Source organism: Squalius cephalus, assembly GCF_949319135.1.
Source record: "Squalius cephalus genome assembly, chromosome: 12".
Classification (NCBI taxonomy): domain Eukaryota; kingdom Metazoa; phylum Chordata; class Actinopteri; order Cypriniformes; family Leuciscidae; genus Squalius; species Squalius cephalus.
In genome coordinates this window covers 26,827,414-26,847,306 of record NC_137133.1, presented here as the reverse complement: position 1 = coordinate 26,847,306, position 19,893 = coordinate 26,827,414, and the positions used below count along the sequence as shown (strand labels likewise).

At 36.9% G+C, this 19,893-nt stretch overlaps 1 protein-coding gene across 3 annotated transcripts in view; it reads right to left on the bottom strand.

The window, feature by feature from the left end:
- The window catches only part of pde4dip (phosphodiesterase 4D interacting protein), a 73,989-nt gene extending 55,239 nt beyond the window's left edge, over positions 1-18,750 (bottom strand). Inside the window, exons 1-3 of one of the 3 annotated variants that reach the window (XM_079888417.1) lie at positions 18,631-18,750; positions 12,298-12,350; positions 10,841-10,908 (exon numbers count right to left, since the gene is read on the bottom strand). In XM_079888417.1, the coding sequence (XP_079744543.1) occupies positions 10,841-10,908; positions 12,298-12,350; positions 18,631-18,677 (168 nt within the window). In that variant the 5' untranslated portion in view covers positions 18,678-18,750. Of the gene's footprint in view, positions 1-10,840; positions 10,909-12,297; positions 12,351-14,646; positions 14,722-15,215; positions 15,599-18,630 lie in introns of those variants that run through there. The other 2 variants (XM_079888418.1, XM_079888420.1) reach the window with 2 other exon arrangements.
- Positions 18,751-19,893: the final 1,143 nt, after the last annotated feature.

The window sequence follows — 19,893 nt, the reverse complement described above, 5'->3', positions numbered from 1 at the left end:
GGGTCCAATTTGTTATTCGTTGTATGGACAACAATGTCAGTCTTTTCTTATATAAAGCTATTATATGGCTTCAGAAGACATGAAATATTGCACAAGTCATCACTTTTATGGTGCTTATTTTGTGTTTAATGGGTTTGAAATTACATGAGGATGATTAAACAATGACAGAATTTTCAGTTTTTTGGTGAACTCTTTCAAACCCTTTTCCAATTCCCCTTATGCAACTTCTCTTTTTTCCATTCACAATCTCCCCCTCGTCCTCTCTCACTGCCTGGTAAATCATTTCCAGATGCGATGGCACGGATGGTGCTCGTGGTGCGTGTACATTGGAGCCTCTGCCTGTTTGCCAGCATCACACTGAGGCGAGGGGAGAGCTTTTCCACAGACTATGCCAGCCCCACTGAGCCTAACACGCACTCGCAGACAAACACGAAAGCCATACGCCAGACACACATATGAGAAACACACACCTTAAACAGAAAAGCAGGTTCTGTATCTGAACCACTACCCCTCGCCCTCTACAGTGGTGACTACATATTGTGAAAAAGTCAAGGGCCCTCGTATTAGCTTTAACAGTTCATTGGCAGAACGTTTATGAGGTGAAGTCACCCTGGTGGCTAACTATTGTGCTCACAAAGGTTGCATGCATTTGATCAAAAATGGTAATATTGTGGTCATTTTTTTTCTATTTTAATATATTTTAAAATGTAATTTATTCTTGTAATAGCAAAGCTGAATTTTCAGCATCATTACTCAAGTCTTCAGTGTCACATGATTCTTGAGAAATTATTTCAATACGCCGATTTAGTGCTCAAGAAACATGTCTTATTATTATGAACATTGAAAACAGGGCTGCTTCATATTTTAGTGAAAACCACAATACTTTATTCAGGATTTTTTGAGCAATTTTTTTATAGAAATCTTCTGTAACATTATAAATGCCTTCACTGTCACTTTTGATTAATTTAATGCATCCTTTTTTTACTTACTTCAAACTTTTGAATGGTAGTGTATACGTGCATTGCATAAAACCAACCAAAAAACACTGCAACAGCTCAGTTAGTTTTCAGCTGGATTCTTTGCAGTAACTTCTTGAGGAAATGAAGAGAGAACATCACATCTTGGTGCCATTTACACATCCAAGCCATACATTTTAACAGTGAGATTACTTTTCAGCTTGACACTGAATACCAGACCAGAGCCTTCTTGGCCAAAGATCTGATGCTCCTGTCGAGGTTCCCCGGCCCTTGCAGGGTTGTGATATTTTACCCAGGCAAATGTGGACGTCCCTGGGCATGGAGTGTGACGGATGGCTCTCGTCGTTGAGCTCGCATCCACTCAGCGGACCGATACTCCCGCTGAGACTCTGGGCTTCATTTCAGGCTTCAGCACAACAACGGCTGCAAAATGATCAAACTACACGAGATGACTTATTCCCATCTCCCATTTTGTCTGTTAATTTGTTTACTTACATCTTTCTTCTTTTCGCTAAATTCCAATTAATGCTAAGCCTCTTCACTATGACTCAGGAAATACATCATACCTGATAGCAACCGATTCATTATTTCCACATCTGTTTTCGGTAATGAGAGGAAGGACAGTAATCCGAGTTTTAAAGAAAGGTTTAGCTCCACAGTCAACAACGTAAAGCCATTAGAGAAAACAGGGATCACTTCATCATGCACGACATCTTAACATTCAGCCCTCATGTTCACGTTTTAATGTCTGAGAAACACCAAGGCACTTTTGCTCGAAACATACTCAACATTGGGTTAGTGCTTCATAACCTTTCCTAATCTTATGATAACTGATTATAAACCAAATGTAAAAACATACTTTAAAATTAGGCCTACTATGGCGTTCTATGTCACATTGGTCATATTCTCTCCATTCCTACCAGAGCAAAAGTATACAAGAGAAAGAGAGAGCAAATGAGAGGGAAAACATGACAAGTTGTGCCAAGGTGTTACTGCACTGGCAGAAGATCTAAAGCCTGGCGTCTCTCGCTCTAATTGCTCCCTCTTTCCATCTCTTGTGTCATCTTTGTAAACACATTCAGAGGTGTGAGTTCTAAGTTTCTGCCAGGAGAGGAAATTACCTCAACAATATCCCTAGTGGAAATACAGGAATGGAAAAAAGCTGTGGGTGCTGCTGGTAAATTTTTAGAAGGTGCATTTGACCTGGCAGGTGCAGTTGAATCAGTAAAGGTCAGATATTAAAAGCATTTTAAATATGAACACATTGAACCCTAGACCTGAGAAAATTGTAAAACTTCTAAAGCTTTTCAAAATTTCAAATGTAACGTAATCTTTTTTAAAAACCTTTATTATTTTTTTCCTTTTTATTTTGTTACTTTATGTTTTTTGATTGGTCTTTCTACAATTAGATTTAATTTTTTTTTTTTTGTTATTTTATTTTATTTTCTCTAGACTGTACAATGTAAAAGTTTGGGGTCAATATATATTTTTTTAAATAAATATTTTCATTTAGCAAGGAAATATTAAATTGATCAAAAGTGAAGAAAACAAACAAAACAAAAAATTTCCTGAAATTTTTTTTTTTTTTAAGCAGTTCAACCGTTTTCAACACTGATAATAATATGAAATGATTCTTGAGCACCAAATCAGCATATTAAAATGATTTTCTGCAGGATCATGTTACACTAAAGACTGGCTGCTGAAAATTTAGCTGTGCCATCACAGGAATAAATTACTTTTTAAAATGTATTAATATAGAAAACAGTTATTTTAAATTGTAATAATATTTCACAATTTTCATTAAATGAAAACTGAGCATTAGACTTCTTTCAAAAACTATTTAAAAAAAATCTTCTAGTTTATTTCCTTCCTAGGTATTAATATTTTATATTATTGAAAAAAAAAAATTAAACTAATACATTTCAGCATCACTGATGTCAAATCTGGCCAAACATGTCTTGATGCCCCATAAGAACTGAATCTAAGCAATGAAAAACAAATTGCACTGCGCGTTTCTACACAAAGCTGTTCTACTGAGAGCTTCACGTCACTGAATGGATTTGCTATATCAACAAGATTTTGCCATTTCTAACAGAATGTTAAATGAGCAATCAGCTTCTTAAGTCTAACAGAAGTATCTGATCTCAAATGAGAAATCACTTAGTGAAAGAATAATCACTGATGTTTATGTACACATAAAAGTCACTGTAAAACAAATCAAGTCACTGTGATCATACTGGCCTTCCTAAATGAAGTACAACAAAAAGCGACTGAGATTGACTACTGTGTCACAAGCTGTCCAGCAAGGCTTTTTCCCAGAGCAAACCATAAACACAGCGAACGAGACCTCCTCTGCGTGAGCATTTCATGTTACATGTTGAATTCTGTTTGGAAGAAGCAAAATAAAACACTGGTTTTTCAGTCATACTTCAAAGACTAAATCTGCCTTTAATTCAGTGTGTTTATGGTGAGACTGAATTATGAGATCAATTTCAACCAGCTCTGAAACCCGCTGCCAATTGTCATGGACTTTTGCATTGGATGCTATTGTCCACGTGTGACGTGCAACAGAATTTCCCCTCGAACTCTCTTTGTCTATTTCTGCTTAACATGTTTGGGAAAGTTGCTTCGAATTAAACAGAGCTCAGAAACAAAGAGAGCAGTCATTCTTTAAAACCAGAGCACAGAAGAAAAAAAAAGTCCAACCAAGCCAACAACCAGACCTCCACAGGTCACTGCAGTCTTCCAGCATCTATCCGTGTGGATTCACTGACTGAAAAGAGAAATCACAGGCCTTTGAAATAATAGACAACACGGATATCTGCGGTTTGAACAAATATGTCCTTTATAGCTGTCAATAAATCTAATTAGATTAAATTAGGAGATCAGAATCAAAGTTTAACTGAAAGGAGATACACGGTGCTTAGGATTTCATTTAACTTCTAGACATCCCGCTAATTACAAATGGAGTATAAGCATTCATTCAAGACACTGACAAAAACATGGGTTTGTGTTTGTACCAGTATGCTGCTGTCCATTTATATATGGGTGAATGGCAATATACAATCACAGACCTAGGGCACTTTAAGTTAATGTACTACTACCTACTATTTCTTGACCGCAAAGGATTTATATAAAGAACAGGCTGCTGTGGAAAGACCTCAGGGGTGCTCGACATGCTCATTGTATACGTGTACACAAATATAAGAGAGATACTGAAAAATACATAATATGCACACAGGATAATGGTGCCTGACATATGCCAATTATACTTGCCATTTATCATTAAATATAATTACAGAGTGAGGTTTGAGAGCACTACTGTCAAACACTGAGAACTCAAATGAACAACAGACCATCTGAATCTTCCGTGGCTTCCCTTTTTCAGTCTTATATAAGAATCTGTGGTCAACACATTCAGCCAAGAGCTTCTGGCTTTTGCCACACAAGTATGAGGCTTTTTTCAACCTGGGTTGTGCGATGCAATATTGTATAGCCTTGCTATGATAGTGAGAATCTCTCACACTGGGTCTCCATGTTTATAAGAGGGTTTTACGCATCTAAACTTTCAAGGTCGGTAGCCAATACCCAAAAACGGTGCTGTGCAAATATATATGGATGTAACTTGTGATAATTAGGAAATAAGTTCCAAAAAATAAAACATGATATTAGATAGTCTACATATCTAATTGGTAGTTTAAACCATAAGTATTTTTTTTTTACTTCTTTCGGAAATAAAAAAAAATCTTAATCTGATTTATTCTGTCTCAGTTGTGTGCTTCATTTAGGAGATGTGGAAAAATAGTCTGAAATCCAATTAGAGTAAGTCGACCCCTGGCATTTCCTTAGCAGCTAAATGTTTGATTATGGCCTTAAAAAATCAACAAGAATAATACAAACACACGGGCGCAAGAGCCTCAACGCAGCTCCACGACTCTTGAGTCTTGCTCTTCTTAATTTTACCTTCCTGACAAATTAAATAAACGTTCATCTGGTTCCTATTAGTGGCGCATTACCGATAATTGGAGAGGTATTTACAAACACCGCTATTCCTTCCTTCTAGGCCTATAGTGGCTCACCGTTTCTACAGAACCAGCCAGAACACATAACGGCCCAGTACTTCTACCGCACAGTATCATCCCCTGAGCTCTGAGTGCTTTAACAAGGGTTTGATGGTTCAATTCTTGTATTTCATAGGCAGTTCGAATATTTTCACAGGGGGTATGAGGCACTCGAGTTAGCTCATTAAAGCAGACGTTAGGTATATTTTCAAAAATCGGATTACGGCCTCGCCTGAGAACATGCAGGCCTGTGCGTTTGATGTCAAAACTGGACTGGGATCTCAAAATATGATCTCACGGCCTTTAAGTTTCCCCCAGGAAAAAGTGCCCCCGGTGAAATTAGTATTATTACCATTCCAAACTACCACGCCAGAGCGCAAGCACGGCGCAGACAGAGAAACTAAAGAACATTTGAGTACTGGCAAGACGTCAGAAAATGTAACTGCATAAACTGCAAAACCTGAGTGGGCCAAGGAAACAGAAGATGGAATGAAGGGGAAAACCACCAAACACTGGAACAAAACAGAGCTGTTTGATAAACCCAACAGCAAAACATCTGGAGAAGAAACGGATTAAACATTAAGATTAAAAAAAAGAGCCCAATTCTGCTCCAGCCAAATCAGCTAGATATTCTCTATGTATACTTCTATATATTAACATTAATTAATATATAATTATATTAAAATAAATATATATACAAATATTTTAATATTATTAAAGATTGATTACAGAATAATTGGCTCAAAAAATAATGCATTACACATTTTCTGTAGTAGTGAACAAAGCAATCATTCCCTGAGAATTAATACATGACAATAGACTGTCCACTAGAGCTGCACGATTCTGGATAAATTGAGAATCACGACTTTATTGTTTAATATAAGGATCACAACTCTCCCATAATTCTGAACAGACAACAACACAAAATAGCAAGTAATTTACTAGAGGTTTTGACAGAATGTGAATTGCTACAGTCTATATATATATATATAAATGAATTAATTATTTCTAAATATCGGTTTGAATTAATGATTCAATGACTCATTTCTGGATGAATCAGTGTTTTTGAATGACTCTCTTGAATGATTCAATGACAGATACATTTTATTAACAGTCACTTGACAAAAACTATTGGTGTAACGATGCAATTGATACAATCTTTATTTGAAGCATCAAGTTGAAAAAAGGCGATTGTTGAATTGTTGTCATTTAGGAATAAAATCACGTGAGAGTTTGAATCGAGATCGCAGTCTTTTCAGTTCAGCTCTGTCCTTGTGATTGCTGTATACTGGATACATATAGTAAGACAGAAGTTAAATTAAAAAAACGAATGCATAGACATGCTTTTCTTCGCTTCAAAGCCCTTTTGCTTTGTAGAAGAGAGAGTCAGTGGGTCAGAGCAAAGTTCTGTGTCACAGCCCTGGTCTAAAGCACTCGCTATTTACACAGTGACTCACTACATTGATATATGAGTGCTGGCATGCACAAAAAACAGGTTACATTTAATTAAGAACAGTTTGCTTCATGATTTAAGCGCCTTTTTGAATAGGGAAAAAAGACCCGGCCGATCTTTCTGTCATTCAGGAATCCGACCGCAGCTCATTTATCATCTGAGGTCTCATTAAATCGGTAAATTTGAATGTTTCTTCATTTTTTAATCCAACTCTGCCATGCAATTTGGCCGGAGACTGTCAAGATTTACAGAGTATAGTTTGGTTTGCTGGTTCTTTGACCTCAGTTAATGTCTTTGCTTTATTGTACAATAATTGCGGCATTAGGTCTGCCACTAAGTGCTGAAGCAATTCATAAAAATATGGCTTTTGCCCCTCCCTGCATATTTTGTTTGTAATTGGTCCCACATGGCCTCAAGGAATAATACAAATACTGAAATGGAGACAGGGATGTCTTACAAATTCAAAATGACTCACACACACTAATTTACCTATAAAGGAACACAGATACTGTGACACTTCCTCAGAAAAATATACACAATGCTCAATCTGTGAACTTCTGTGAATAGAGCTTGAAATAGCGATAATTTCACAGCAGAAGGTTTGAAATCTGAAGCCAGAACAAGACTGCTTCAAACATACAGTGGGATCCAAAACAATTAGATCACTAGTGAAAATGCTTCTATGTATTTTTCTAATTGAATACATACTTTTCATTACAAATTATATTAGCATAACAATTTCAGTAAATGAAATGTTGAATAGGAAAATAAATACAAGTAAATTATATTATGTAAAATCTGAAATATTTCCTATTTATTTTACATCATAACGTTTGCTTAATAGTTTCTAAAACTTAAAAATCGGTTTGCTTCCAGCTTTAAATTAGATTTTGAATGTTCTATTTTCAATGTGGTCTCTGACTTTTTACTGCAGATCAGGCTTGTCAAAACAGTAAAATATCAGTAGTGTGTATCAATTTTAACAATTCTCAATATCAATTTCAATAACGAATTTTTTTTTTTTTTAAAAGAATGTAAATAATAATATAAATATTAACAAATGAAATTAACAATTGTGTGTAGCCTTCAAGTATTTCTCAAATAAATAAACATTGTTTCACATTTCTCAATTCGGTGTAGGTGTCAACATCAACATCAAAGATGCACAATATTGCTTCATCTTTTTTAAGGAACTTAATTAGCATGTGACGGTATTCAATTTTCACATTATGATAATTGCTGAAGCTTTTATCACAGTACTGAAGTACATTTCAAAAACTGGTTGAAAATATAACCAAACTGTCATCCTCTGAATAAGTAAGGTAAACACCATAGTGATACAAAAATCTGAATGGCTGTTTGAGCAGAAAGTGCGATATCAAACCATTACACATTTTAGTGTATTATGAGCTTAGCATTGAACTACCGGTACTTTTGACAACCCTTATGATAACTCCAAGATCCCCAATTTCTTCCTTGCATTTCGTCTTTTCCTATACTTCACAATGTAACCGAATTCACAACAGGGGTGATCTATAAGGATGCAGCGAATAATACGGAGGAAAACCCTTAGTAAAGTAACGTGGTGCATCTAGTCTGTAGACAGACATGGTGCAGATTAGATCCTACACTACATTATCATCATCAACCATGACTGTCTCCATAATTTACTCAGCATGATGGCTCTGTCCCTCTGATGCGGACCACTGATTTACTACAAAGATCTGGCTCGAATTAAGCTGTCTGGCCTCAGTTCTCTCACTGTATGCTTGATGGTGCTGATCAGTGAGAGTGTGTGTGTGCTTGGGGGTGGAAGGAAATGGGGTCAGGGGGTGGATAAAATATACTGTTATTGTGAAACAAACCAGTAGAGGGCAGCGCAAGACACTTATGGTGCTACATGTGTTTTTCACAGCCCAAAATCGAACCAAAAAATCTCCCACAATCTTAATCTTAAACATTTACTCCTGCCTCCTTCTCCCAGAAGGTTCTATATAGCCTTCATATTGGAAATGAAAGCAATTTAGCCTGACTGTATCAAGTATCACTCTCATGTCAGAGAAGAATAACCCAACAATCCAGATGAATTTGAGTGAGATGAGAGAGAGAAGAAAAAAAAAATGGACAGATTGGGAGAGAAAGGCCACATGTTAGCGGTTATACCCATTCATCAGTCTATGATATCCTGCATGGAGGGGAATAATACTGATCGATTCCCTAAAAAGCCAAAAACGCACACGAATATACACCACGCGCCTCAGTTTAATATATTCTTTTCCATCAGTTTGTGTATTCCCTGTGCCGGGCTTGTTTCAGTGAGAATTGCCTTTGTGACATGAATCAGACACGAGGAGCAAAAAATAATGAATGCTTCAAGGCATGTGTTGCTCTTCATGCAGAAAATTTTGACCTATTTTCTATCCAAATGAAAAACTACATGTAGGGAGTGCTGCACAGAGCCCAGAAACTCCCAGATAGACAGAACCGGCTCTCGTTGTCTGAGGCTTTCTGAGTTTTGTCGACTACTTGCTAAAAGGTACACAGAGAGCCAGGCCACATGGGATCAGGTCTTGACAGAGCCTATCAAAAATCTCCACATTTCTGTGAAATCTTCAAAATAAGGGCAAAATAACAGATTAGCAATTGTATAACAATTGTATAGCAATTGTAATAGCCCACAAACAATCTTATTATATTAATTTAAATGACCTTTTTGGTTGGTACGGACAACGGGCAACCATATGCTTTAAATTTCTTAAATACAGCAAAAAGTGCTTTTTGAAGAAGTGTGTTTTGATTTTTCCTACTTTCAACTCTTCTACCTTCCAATCGCACCCCACCGAGTTGTTTGACAGCTAAAAATGATATTTTGGCAGATTCATATTTCAAGCAAGTTTGGAAACGATTGGCTCTTCCAACTGACAGGAATTTAGGCTAGAGGCCGACTTTGTTCAATAGAACAAATGTTTCATCCATGGAGAAAAGATCACTGCTACTCGTTTAAATCTCTCACGTATACACAAACACAAAGGTACAACACAAAAAAGATGATTCAAATGCACATATGCACCACACTGTAGACAACATGCACCACCAATTAGCAAAAACAATTAGCAACAGACATAGCATCAGAGATCTTGAGATTTTAAGAATCAAAGAAACAAAGGATAAATGAAGACTGGGATTAATCTGAAAAAAAATAAAAAAAAATAATAATAATAATAATAAAAATATATATATGTATATATATATAAATTTACATAAAATATTAAAATGTTACATTTTTAAATATACTGTATAATATGTTTTATAAAAACATTACACTATAGATTATAAAATGTAAAAAACATTCCCAGCCCTGAAAAACACTATAAAGGCCAGTTTTAACTACAACAGTTTTGAGGAGCATGAGATGAGATTTCTTCTCTATAAAGCAGTACATGCAAATTTATGAAAATGAAACTGCGGATAAATCTGAGTAACTCAGAACTGAATTAAGAGGGTTAGAATACAATAGTTCAAAGTCCACTTTGATTTTTATCAAGTATTTTTGTTATGGAATACTGATATGCGTTATGATATTCTATGATATCAGTGGTCTGTCATCTTTTTGTTTTGTGTCTTTATTTAATGTTTTTCACAAAACTCTCCTGAACCTTTCCAAAGAAAAAAAAAAAAACTGCAGTATTTCACAGAGGCCTCTCGTAAATGAAGGTAGCAAGGCTGAAGTTATATCACCGCCATAATAGGCTGGCTCATTTCCCAGAAAGCATTTTGCAAACAGATAGACCACAGCAGCGTGTGTACAGCAAGCATTCCAGATTCTGCTCTGCTCCAGAGTGTGTTTTATGGAAATCACATAAAAATAAAAAAGAACACTACAAAAACCATATGTAAGTTTACTCGGCTGTGCGTGTGCATACGTAGTTCTTGGGAATCTTGATGGATTCCATTGTGTTTACTGGACAACAGCATGGGTAAATGTGATTAGAAAGGACAACGAGCTGAAAGAACATGTCAATAGTGATGTTGTTCACAATCTGGCATTCCCAGAATGAACTAGGACAGCTTGATGGCGTATTAACATGTCAGAACCGTTACAAGGAACGATTAGCTGTGCTAATACAAGAGGATGGTTCTGATTACTCAAGAAAACAAAGTATAGTATTTACATCTGTGCTTTAAGTAAGCTCTCCAACTAGTTCACTCGATCACCTCATCTGCAGGCAAAGACCAAAGATTAACGTCCTCAGCACAGTGGAAGCCACTCAGAGGACTGACAAATGGCTTTCACAGGCTTGCAGTTGCATGCAAAAGCTAATTTCGGGGAAAGGAAAGCAAGCACCTACCTGTTCAAACTCTCTCAGGCTATGTGTCTGCAGAACAGAGCTCTTCTCGGCATCATCACTGGAGGAATCTGTTAGAATAGAAACAACAGTTAGAATCTCTATAGAATTTTTTTTTTTTTGCTTTATTCAAAAAAAAAAATGGTAAGTAGAATGTTGGGGGAAAGAGAGGGAAATGGGATTCTGCATGCCAGACTTAAACAATAAATTATTTGTTAGAAATAAATTCTGTTTATTTTTAAATAATATAATATAATATAATGCTGGGAGCACATACACTAGAGCAGAACTGTGTCGAGCCATTAACAGGCCAGGAACAGGGCTAAAATTATGTGTTTTTTTCCAAGCATGAGAATAGGATAACCCCCACAGGACATAATCACAGAAACACTGGTAAGGCCCAATCTTCTTGCAGTTCTTTAAAACCATGGCATGGCCTCATTAAAGCTTATTACAGGACTTTTAGTTAAAATGTGCCAGTGATGTGTACTGGAAGTGAGCCTGGGGGGGTATTGGAGACGAGTGCATGGCACAGGCCTGTTGCACTACACTTTAACTGTGCCAGAGAAATGTCAAACACTCTCACAGCGAGGTGTCTGAGAGCGAGTTTTCTGGAACTTTTACTTAAACATAATTAAGCTATTAGCTTAATAATGCTCATAAATATGTCCAGAAATATACTGTATGTGCTTTTATCTGAGGAGAGGAGGAGGGAAAGGATGAGGGAGAGATGATTAAGGGTAGGTTTACAAGACAATGATGTACTAAAAACTTTTTTTTTTCCTTGGCGTTTTTCGCGTACAGACAACAATGTTGTCAAAACGACCCTTGTTTACATGGATCCGCGAAAACGACAAAAGAAAACGCTGTATTATTCATGCCAGGCCAGTAGTCGGCAATGTCACGTTGTAAAGAAACACTACACGGCTATAGACTGGACACGCAATACATATACGTATGACGTCAACGTTTTTGTAGTTTACATGAAGATAACAGTATCGTTTTCCAGAACTTTCACTTTGAAACCAATTTGTCGTGTAAATGAATGGCCAAAACACACTAAAAGTTTTCCGTTTTTAGTTGAAAACGGTGTCGTGTAAACGGCCCCTTAATCTTTTTGAAAGAGTTTTGTGTCGATTGATATCCAGAGAGAAGCAACACAACCAAGCAGAGACTGAAAGGGTTTTTCAAAATGTCACTGCCACAGTGTTTTGCACAATCAGGTCTAAGATTAAATGAGTTGTTTTGGCAGAATTTGTCCAATATTCTATAAAAAAGTCATAAGAGGCTACGCATTCCAGAGATTTTACTGTGGGTAAGAGGTCTTCTTAGGCAAGCCATGAAGTGGCATGTGTTGTGACAGCGTTAAAAATAATTGTACATTTGGAAATACTTGCAAAAACTGGTGAGTTCATCCATTGTGTAAAAAATTAAATCTACCAGTAAAATTATACACTTACCACCCATATTGATCATGCTCTTGGGCCGGGCCGCTTTATTTCCATTATAGTGTCTGAAACATACAAGAAAAGATTAACATTAACTGTCTTGTATCAGTTTAATTTGTTTCTGTTGAACATACAGTATTATATAAGTTCAAGTTTTTGAACAGGAGACAATGTTTTTTGGTTCTACCCATATTTAAACATTCTCAAATGTCAGATAAATATCCAGTTCACAAACCTACAGAGTTTCCACACTAAAGGCTCATCAGTCTGTTCATGTTAACCAAGTGACACATAATCAGTACACCTGATCATTGTTAATGCTTAATTTTTGTCTGAATGTCTGTAACCTGTCATCTGCTTCACATTTGTTAATTGGGCAGCATGGGCAGTTGTACTGCTAATAAACAGGCATTCTTTGGGCACTATGATTATTATAGTGATGTGATTATAATAAGAGGTTATATAATTGCATAATCATAATGCTGACACGAGATGTGGGACAACATATCTTAAATAAAGTCGCTTTCCTCTCATTCTGCCCCATATAGAAGATAGCAAAGTTCCTTCCTAGTGCTCATCTAAACATTAATATTTAACCTCCTAAACATTCTTATTGATTAGTGCCCACTGCCCACAGGGTCTAAAACGCTGCTCAGATTGCAGATCATCAGCACAAATGGACACAAGGACTTTTACGACAGACTCATCTTTCACATGCACTCAGTGCTTGAGTGCTTGGCTTATTTTCGAATGACATCGATTTTGTAATTCTATATTCTAAGAGTATTCACCCTTTTCCAGCCTCCAGTCTTCAGTGTCACATGATCCTTCAGAAATCTTTCTAATATGCTTATTTGGTGCTCAAAAAACATTTCTTATCAATGTTGCTTAATATTGTTGTGGAAACTGTGATGCATTTTTTTTTTAGGATTCTTTGATGAATAGCAAGATCAAATAAACAGCATTTATTTGAAATGGAATATTTTGTACATTATAAATGTCTTTATCTTTTTAATGTGTCTGCTGAATAAAAGTATTAATTCTTTTCCAAAAAAATCCTAATATAACTTTTGAACAGTAGTGTACATTTATGATGCTTATATTATATAGCCATTTAATGATTATTACAATGTCATATACTTGTACATTACATTATAACATTCTATTCTACAGCATATTTTCATTTTATCATTAATTGTCACCAGCATGCAGTAATGTTGCGCATCCACTTTTGAAGACCCCTAGAGTATTCCAACGTATTCAGTAGCATATCACAATTGTCATGAGGCAACTGTTTGTTGCTGCATCAGTAAATGGCTGATTTAAAGTAAGTGACAGTCTAATAGGGTAATACGGTAAAATGATGCTTTCTCATGCTCACATGCCTCAATAATAGAAAACATTTGACTGCACTGCAGTTTTTAAATGACTGAAAGGAACATGCTGAAAATGCAGAATCTTGTAAAGTCAATGCCTCTCAAACTTTTCATACACACTACCGTTCAAAAATGCCTTTACTACAACTTTTGATCAATTTAATTCATTCCTGCAAAAATAAAAACATTAATTTCTTTCAAAAATGGATGTACCCTACATTCCCATCAGGCTACAGTGCTGCTTCATCAACACCAAGTCAGATTACTTTAACAGTTTTAAAGGTTTGACAAAGCAAAAGCTAGATCTTACCCCCTGGAACCTGCTTAAGAACCCCCGGGGGTGCATATACCCCTGGTTGGGAATCACTCATCTAATTAAAATAGTTTACTAAAATCTACTTTAAATAATTACTATTGCAGTTGGGTACTTGATGTTACAGATGCAAGGCAGATAGAATAAACATTTCCTTGGTTTGACAACAAAACATTTATCCAGTGAATGTTCATAAATGCAGTTAGTCTTCCTCTCTTGATCTTTTCAATACCACTTCCAAACTATATACCCCTGGCCCCTTCCTAAAGGCCCATTAGAATAGATGATGACTGTTGCGCACATGAGCTCTTCACACTTATCCAGTAAATGGGTTCAGGCAATAATACAGCCTAGTGTGACAGATGGGGCCGACCATTCAATTTCCTCACTTTGATCCGAAAGACAAAGAGTCGGGCGCCTAATTTACATGATCCATATCAAACACTTAAATGATCTCATATTCTCCTAAAAGCCAAAGAACATCCATCTCACATTATTGCCCCACAGAGAGTGACAGACAGAAGGGTTCAGCAAGCAAAAGAGAAATAAACAGATGGTCTTCCACACACAGCTAAACAAGGGTGCCAACAGCTTCACCATGCCGGCAACGATCCACCCACAAAGGTGTGCATATTGTGGGGGATGGGCCTATGCTAAAAGTTTGTAACGAACCTCTTTGTTTCTCTAAACAGCCACCATTGCAGTCAGATTTTCCATAGAGAAGGACAGCTTCACCACATACAAACAAAACATGTCCAATAGCTTCAGATGCCAAGAAGATCCCTGAGTCATGACCACCTGCTCTAGGTCGCTCATAATCACGCTGGTGGTCAGCTGAGAAATGAACTCCCCCACACTAACATGACAAATGGTCTGCTCAAACGTGAATGCTGTTTAAACAGTGGTATTGCATAAACAGAGGGGCATAGTTTAGTATTCCCAAACATTCGGAGTTGCTTAAACATAAATGGCATTTAAAAAACGTATTTACTTAATTAACTCATGCAAAGTGTGCTATTGTAATGATTTCAGTCTTAAGATGAGGCAAACCAGACATTGTACTCCCACATTTTTCAAATTACGGCGAGTTATGCCTGGATTCAAACTCTAACAACAAACAAATCCCAAAGACATGGTGGAACACACAGCAATATAAAAACGAATTCCTCAAAAACCGAAAGCAAGCTGTTTTCTCTCCTGAAGTATATGTTTCCCGCTCTGTTTCGAGGTGAATACCTTACCTGCCACGATACAAAAATCCACTCATCTTTGCGACATCCAAACCACAGGAAAGTTAAAAAAGAACAGACAGGAACAAACTCAGCTTCTAAAGAGGGAAACAGCCAGGCTCTCTTCTGTGGCTCTGATCTCAATCCAGTGTTTTAGTGAAGAAATCTTCATTTCCAAAGACCAGGCTGGTCAGGAGTCCAACCAAACACAAGCACACACGCACACACATGCGGGGAAAAGCTACTATTTCTCTCTGGACGGCAGACAAGAGACGGTCATTTGACGTGGCAAGGCCAGACCAGAAGTCAGTGAGACACACATACAGGGTTGTTAAGTGGTAAACAGCACAGAGGTGAGGGTACACTCACACTCAGAGCGCCACTGGCTTGCCCTGAAAGAATGATCTGTTCGTGCATGCTCAAATACAGGTTTTTCTGTGTATGTGTGGGGAGGAGGGTGTGTTGTTTCCAACTGGTAAAAACCACATTGGGCCTTCCTGCCCAGGCTTGAGGAGCATCCTTTAAATTGTAAATGGGCCATTCGCCCCTAGCTGTTACTGTCTATGAGCTGAGAGGAGGGGCGGTGAGGGACACAGGCTCAGACAGGTCTGTAGGTAAAACACAGCATTTAAGAAGATTAGCCTATCTCTTTCTGCTGAAGATGAGGAATCTGATGTTACCGAGTTCAAAAAGCCTTTGAAATTTAACTCAGCTGTAAAAAACTGAGAATATGCTGTATATATATAGCACAGTCAAACTGTGAGGTTCTGTCTCACTCCAGGATGATTTATAAAATCCACAGTGTGTGTGACTAAGACTAAACTCAAGGAGACTAAAATGGAAATTGCATTATATTTTCCAGGGGAGTGGCTAATGAGGTGCGTAACAGTTTAGTCAGAAATATCCACATCATTTTCAAACATGCAATCTCACTGAGAAAGTGACTGATTTAACATGTAATTTCATGGAGGTTAGAGTGAATACAGAAACATACACAGAATGACATAAAGGTTAACAAACGATGACAGAATTTTCATTTCAGAGTGAACTATCCGAAGCTTAAATAGAGCTTCTCAGAACAGTTATGTCACTTTTTTTTTAAAGGTACAGACTGACTTGAGCAAGAAATAACATTCAGGCGAGTTACATAATTTCAAAACCTCCCCCCAGTAAAATACTGTAATTGACATTGGAAGAGCCTGCTAGTTCATCATCAGCTATACATTTTATTCCTTATTAAGCCTGCCGTTGGTCTTCTTGCAGGCCTGGGAATTGGGAAATGTCACGCATTACTCTTTCAAGAAAAGCCAGCATGTGACTGTGTTTGGACTCTCTGAGAGGTTTCTCCTCAGCTCAACTGAATGATTAAAGATGCTTTGAGATTTAAGGAGAATATAAAACTGAAGTTAGGTAGAGAACACATTAAATGTACAGACTAAACCCAAGTATATTTCCAATAACAGAGAAAGAGGTAGTGTATCTAACCCAGGAGCAACGGTGACCCTGTAATTACCACTGAGACTGCACTATGTTCCCACCCTTCAATCTGAAATCCCTGTGTTTGAACAGCTGCCCAGGACCAGCTGCTGGGTGTACGACTGACAGAGAACCACAAGTCACACAGGACCCAAACTAACCACAAATAGTCCGTTTTACATCAGAAAAGTGGATTCTTTCATAGTGAGCACTTTGCCTCAGAGCAGGTGATCCTAACAGCTATTACATCACTTCATCCAGTATTTTTATAGACCATAAATATATAGCAACTGTGCACCCTTTTATCCCATAATATTTTTGAAACATAATGTGGGTGAAATGTTTTCAAGCATTAAGACGTCTATGACCTCACATGTTATGGTTACGTTTACCGACTATTACATGGCGTGTGAGCAGGCAGGCTACGGCTATTATTATTTAATCATTTCATTGGTGGAATTGTTCATGCTTCCATGTCTTGTATATAATGAATACGCAGCACTGACAGGGAAATTCTGGGTTGCCATATGTGTAGAATGAATCCCAGGCAATCCCTGCACCGGCTGATTAGAAACAGGACATGTCCCCTTCATTGTATATATATATGTCTGTGTAAGAGGGGGTGAGGCGATGGACTCCATAATTAACACATTTTTACAAGCTGTTAATGAAGTTGTAGAACTCCTAGTACAATTCCTTGCTACGCGTCCATCTGTGACAGTAGAATTAGAAGCAGACACAATATTATGTCAATTACAATTAGAAAGCCATTTGGAAACAGATGCAATGCTAAGAAAGTCATTATCATAGTCATTTTAACATTCCTACTCATCAAGCACTGAAAATATTAACAGAAGTAAATGACATTGAGAGCTCATAACATCAAACAGCTGCTCTCACATATGCTGTAGCAGCATTTACCCGCAATCTTGAGATGAAAATAAATGTGCTAGAACATAAACTTTGATTATGAACATCAGTAATGTCTCATAATAGCTATGTTTAGATCAATAATCTACTTTAGATGATACATATAACAGGACCTACACAAGCAGGATAACTGACATTACAATAATAAAGGAAAATTGTGTTTCAAATTAACAATCAAACTAAATACGGTATTACTAATTGAACTCAATCTTAACATAAAATTTATATTTAATCATATATTATTGCGTATAATATATTATTGCATATTTACAAGTTTAAAGCATTTGAATGATCAAGTCGAATTGAATGTGATGAAAAATACATGTAAAATTAAAAATATATATTATTTGTATTATTTGTCCAACTTAAATCGATGACTTGTAATCATACAAATGCTCAAATTGGAAGTTGGAGCTTACTAGGTGCACTTTGAAGGAAGATTATGAGGGTCAAAATGCACCATTGTAAGGATGCATAGAGATATTTTATGTTCTTAAAACTAGCTGTTTTTTGTGCCCGGTTTTATTTGTACACCTAATGTTCTAAAAAAAAATAAAAAAATAATGAGACACCAATATTATTTTCTGTAACATTTGGTTACATCCTTTCAAATACATCACTCCACCCATGATGGTTCTTTCACTGGAAGAGTTTCAGCACCCTAGACAAGCACTTGATAATAACTGGGATTAGTAGAAGCCTTATCCTAATTATTCTTCACTCATGTGTAAGTGGAGAGCAAAACTGGTGGTCACAGAGCAGAGCACTAAACCCCAAACACAGACTTACATTTCAGCACAGATTCAACCTAATTGATATCTAAACAGATCAACATGACAGAATTCTGATGGACACGTGATTAACAGATGCTTGCATTTTCTGTCAACACATGCTCCAACGTGGTCATTATTTTCTTCATTAACCCTTTGCAGCTTGAACTGTGTCATGAACACACGTGAAAAAAAAAAAAATCATTTTCATTTTCAACTTGTTTGCAGTCATAGAGGACAGGCAGACATACCTTTCAACATCTCTCCGGTATCGCTCACCGGTCGCTGTCCAGTCCATATTAGTCCATCTTTCATGCGCCTCCTTGTATATCCACAATACCGCGTCAAATTAAGGTAAATTAACCTGTCATTGTGTTGCAGATGTCATAAAACCAGTCGCATAGCTTCGAATGCAATATGAGGATGCGCAGTTCATTGTCATTGGTGTCTGTCGAGTCAGTGCAAGCAAGCAAACCCCCCCGCGGTCCAGTGCTCCGTGTATCGCACGCGTCAGGAGAAGCAGCCGTATCAAAGGAGTCTTGTGCTGGCCGTGCCCTCTTCACTCTGCTGTCAAAACATTCATTCATCGTGTGCTTGTGTTTGCCGTTGATACTGTTGAATATTATAGCTTATAGCTATTATTTTTGGTGGATAACTGTAGCCTATTGTGTGTGTGGGCAAAATACTGAACTGTTTTCGATGAAAATAACATAGCTACCGAAGAATACATATAGGGCCTACAAAAATCACCATTGGCTATGAAACAAAAATAGGGATTTATTTTCTTCCCTGTTGTGACGTATATCCCGAGGTCCCTGCGGAACAAAAGTGGGCGTTTCTAAATTTGTGGGTGTTTTCAAACTGGTGGGTGTTAATAAATTATGCAATGAAAATGAAATGAATTTTCGAACAAGAAAAAATGTAGGGCGGGACTCGATTTTGTCAATAGGGATCCTGAGTGACAGGTTGTTATTTTGTTGTTATTTTTTTCACCAAGTTATTTTGATTAAAGATTATGAGAGCACATGAATTAAAAAAAAAGGATGTAGCCTACACAGAAGAAGTATTCATAATAAATATTGCAACATTCCATTAAAAAAAATAAGAGTTTTGATTAAGCTAATTTTGATAATCAACAATTTCCAGTTGATGCATCTAATGGGACAGTCTGTTTAAAGGATATACCATTTTGTTTGTTTTGTTTTGTTTTTTGTACAGAATAATGGTTGGCCAAATATTCCTGAATAATGGCAGCTCATCCGAGACACTGCACTCATTGTGTCTCTGTTATGTCTCTCAGATGTTACAATGAACTCATGAATATTTCATGTTCATATATTTATGTTTTTATTGTTTTTATTTTTAATAATAAACTATGCTTAGGCTACCATGGCACATTATGTGTGTACAGGTGCAGGACACTATGCAGAAAGAGTAAAAAAAAAATCTCAGGTGTCCATCAGGCAAAAACAAAACATTTTGTCCTTAGTCTTTCATTCACCATTTATTTAAAG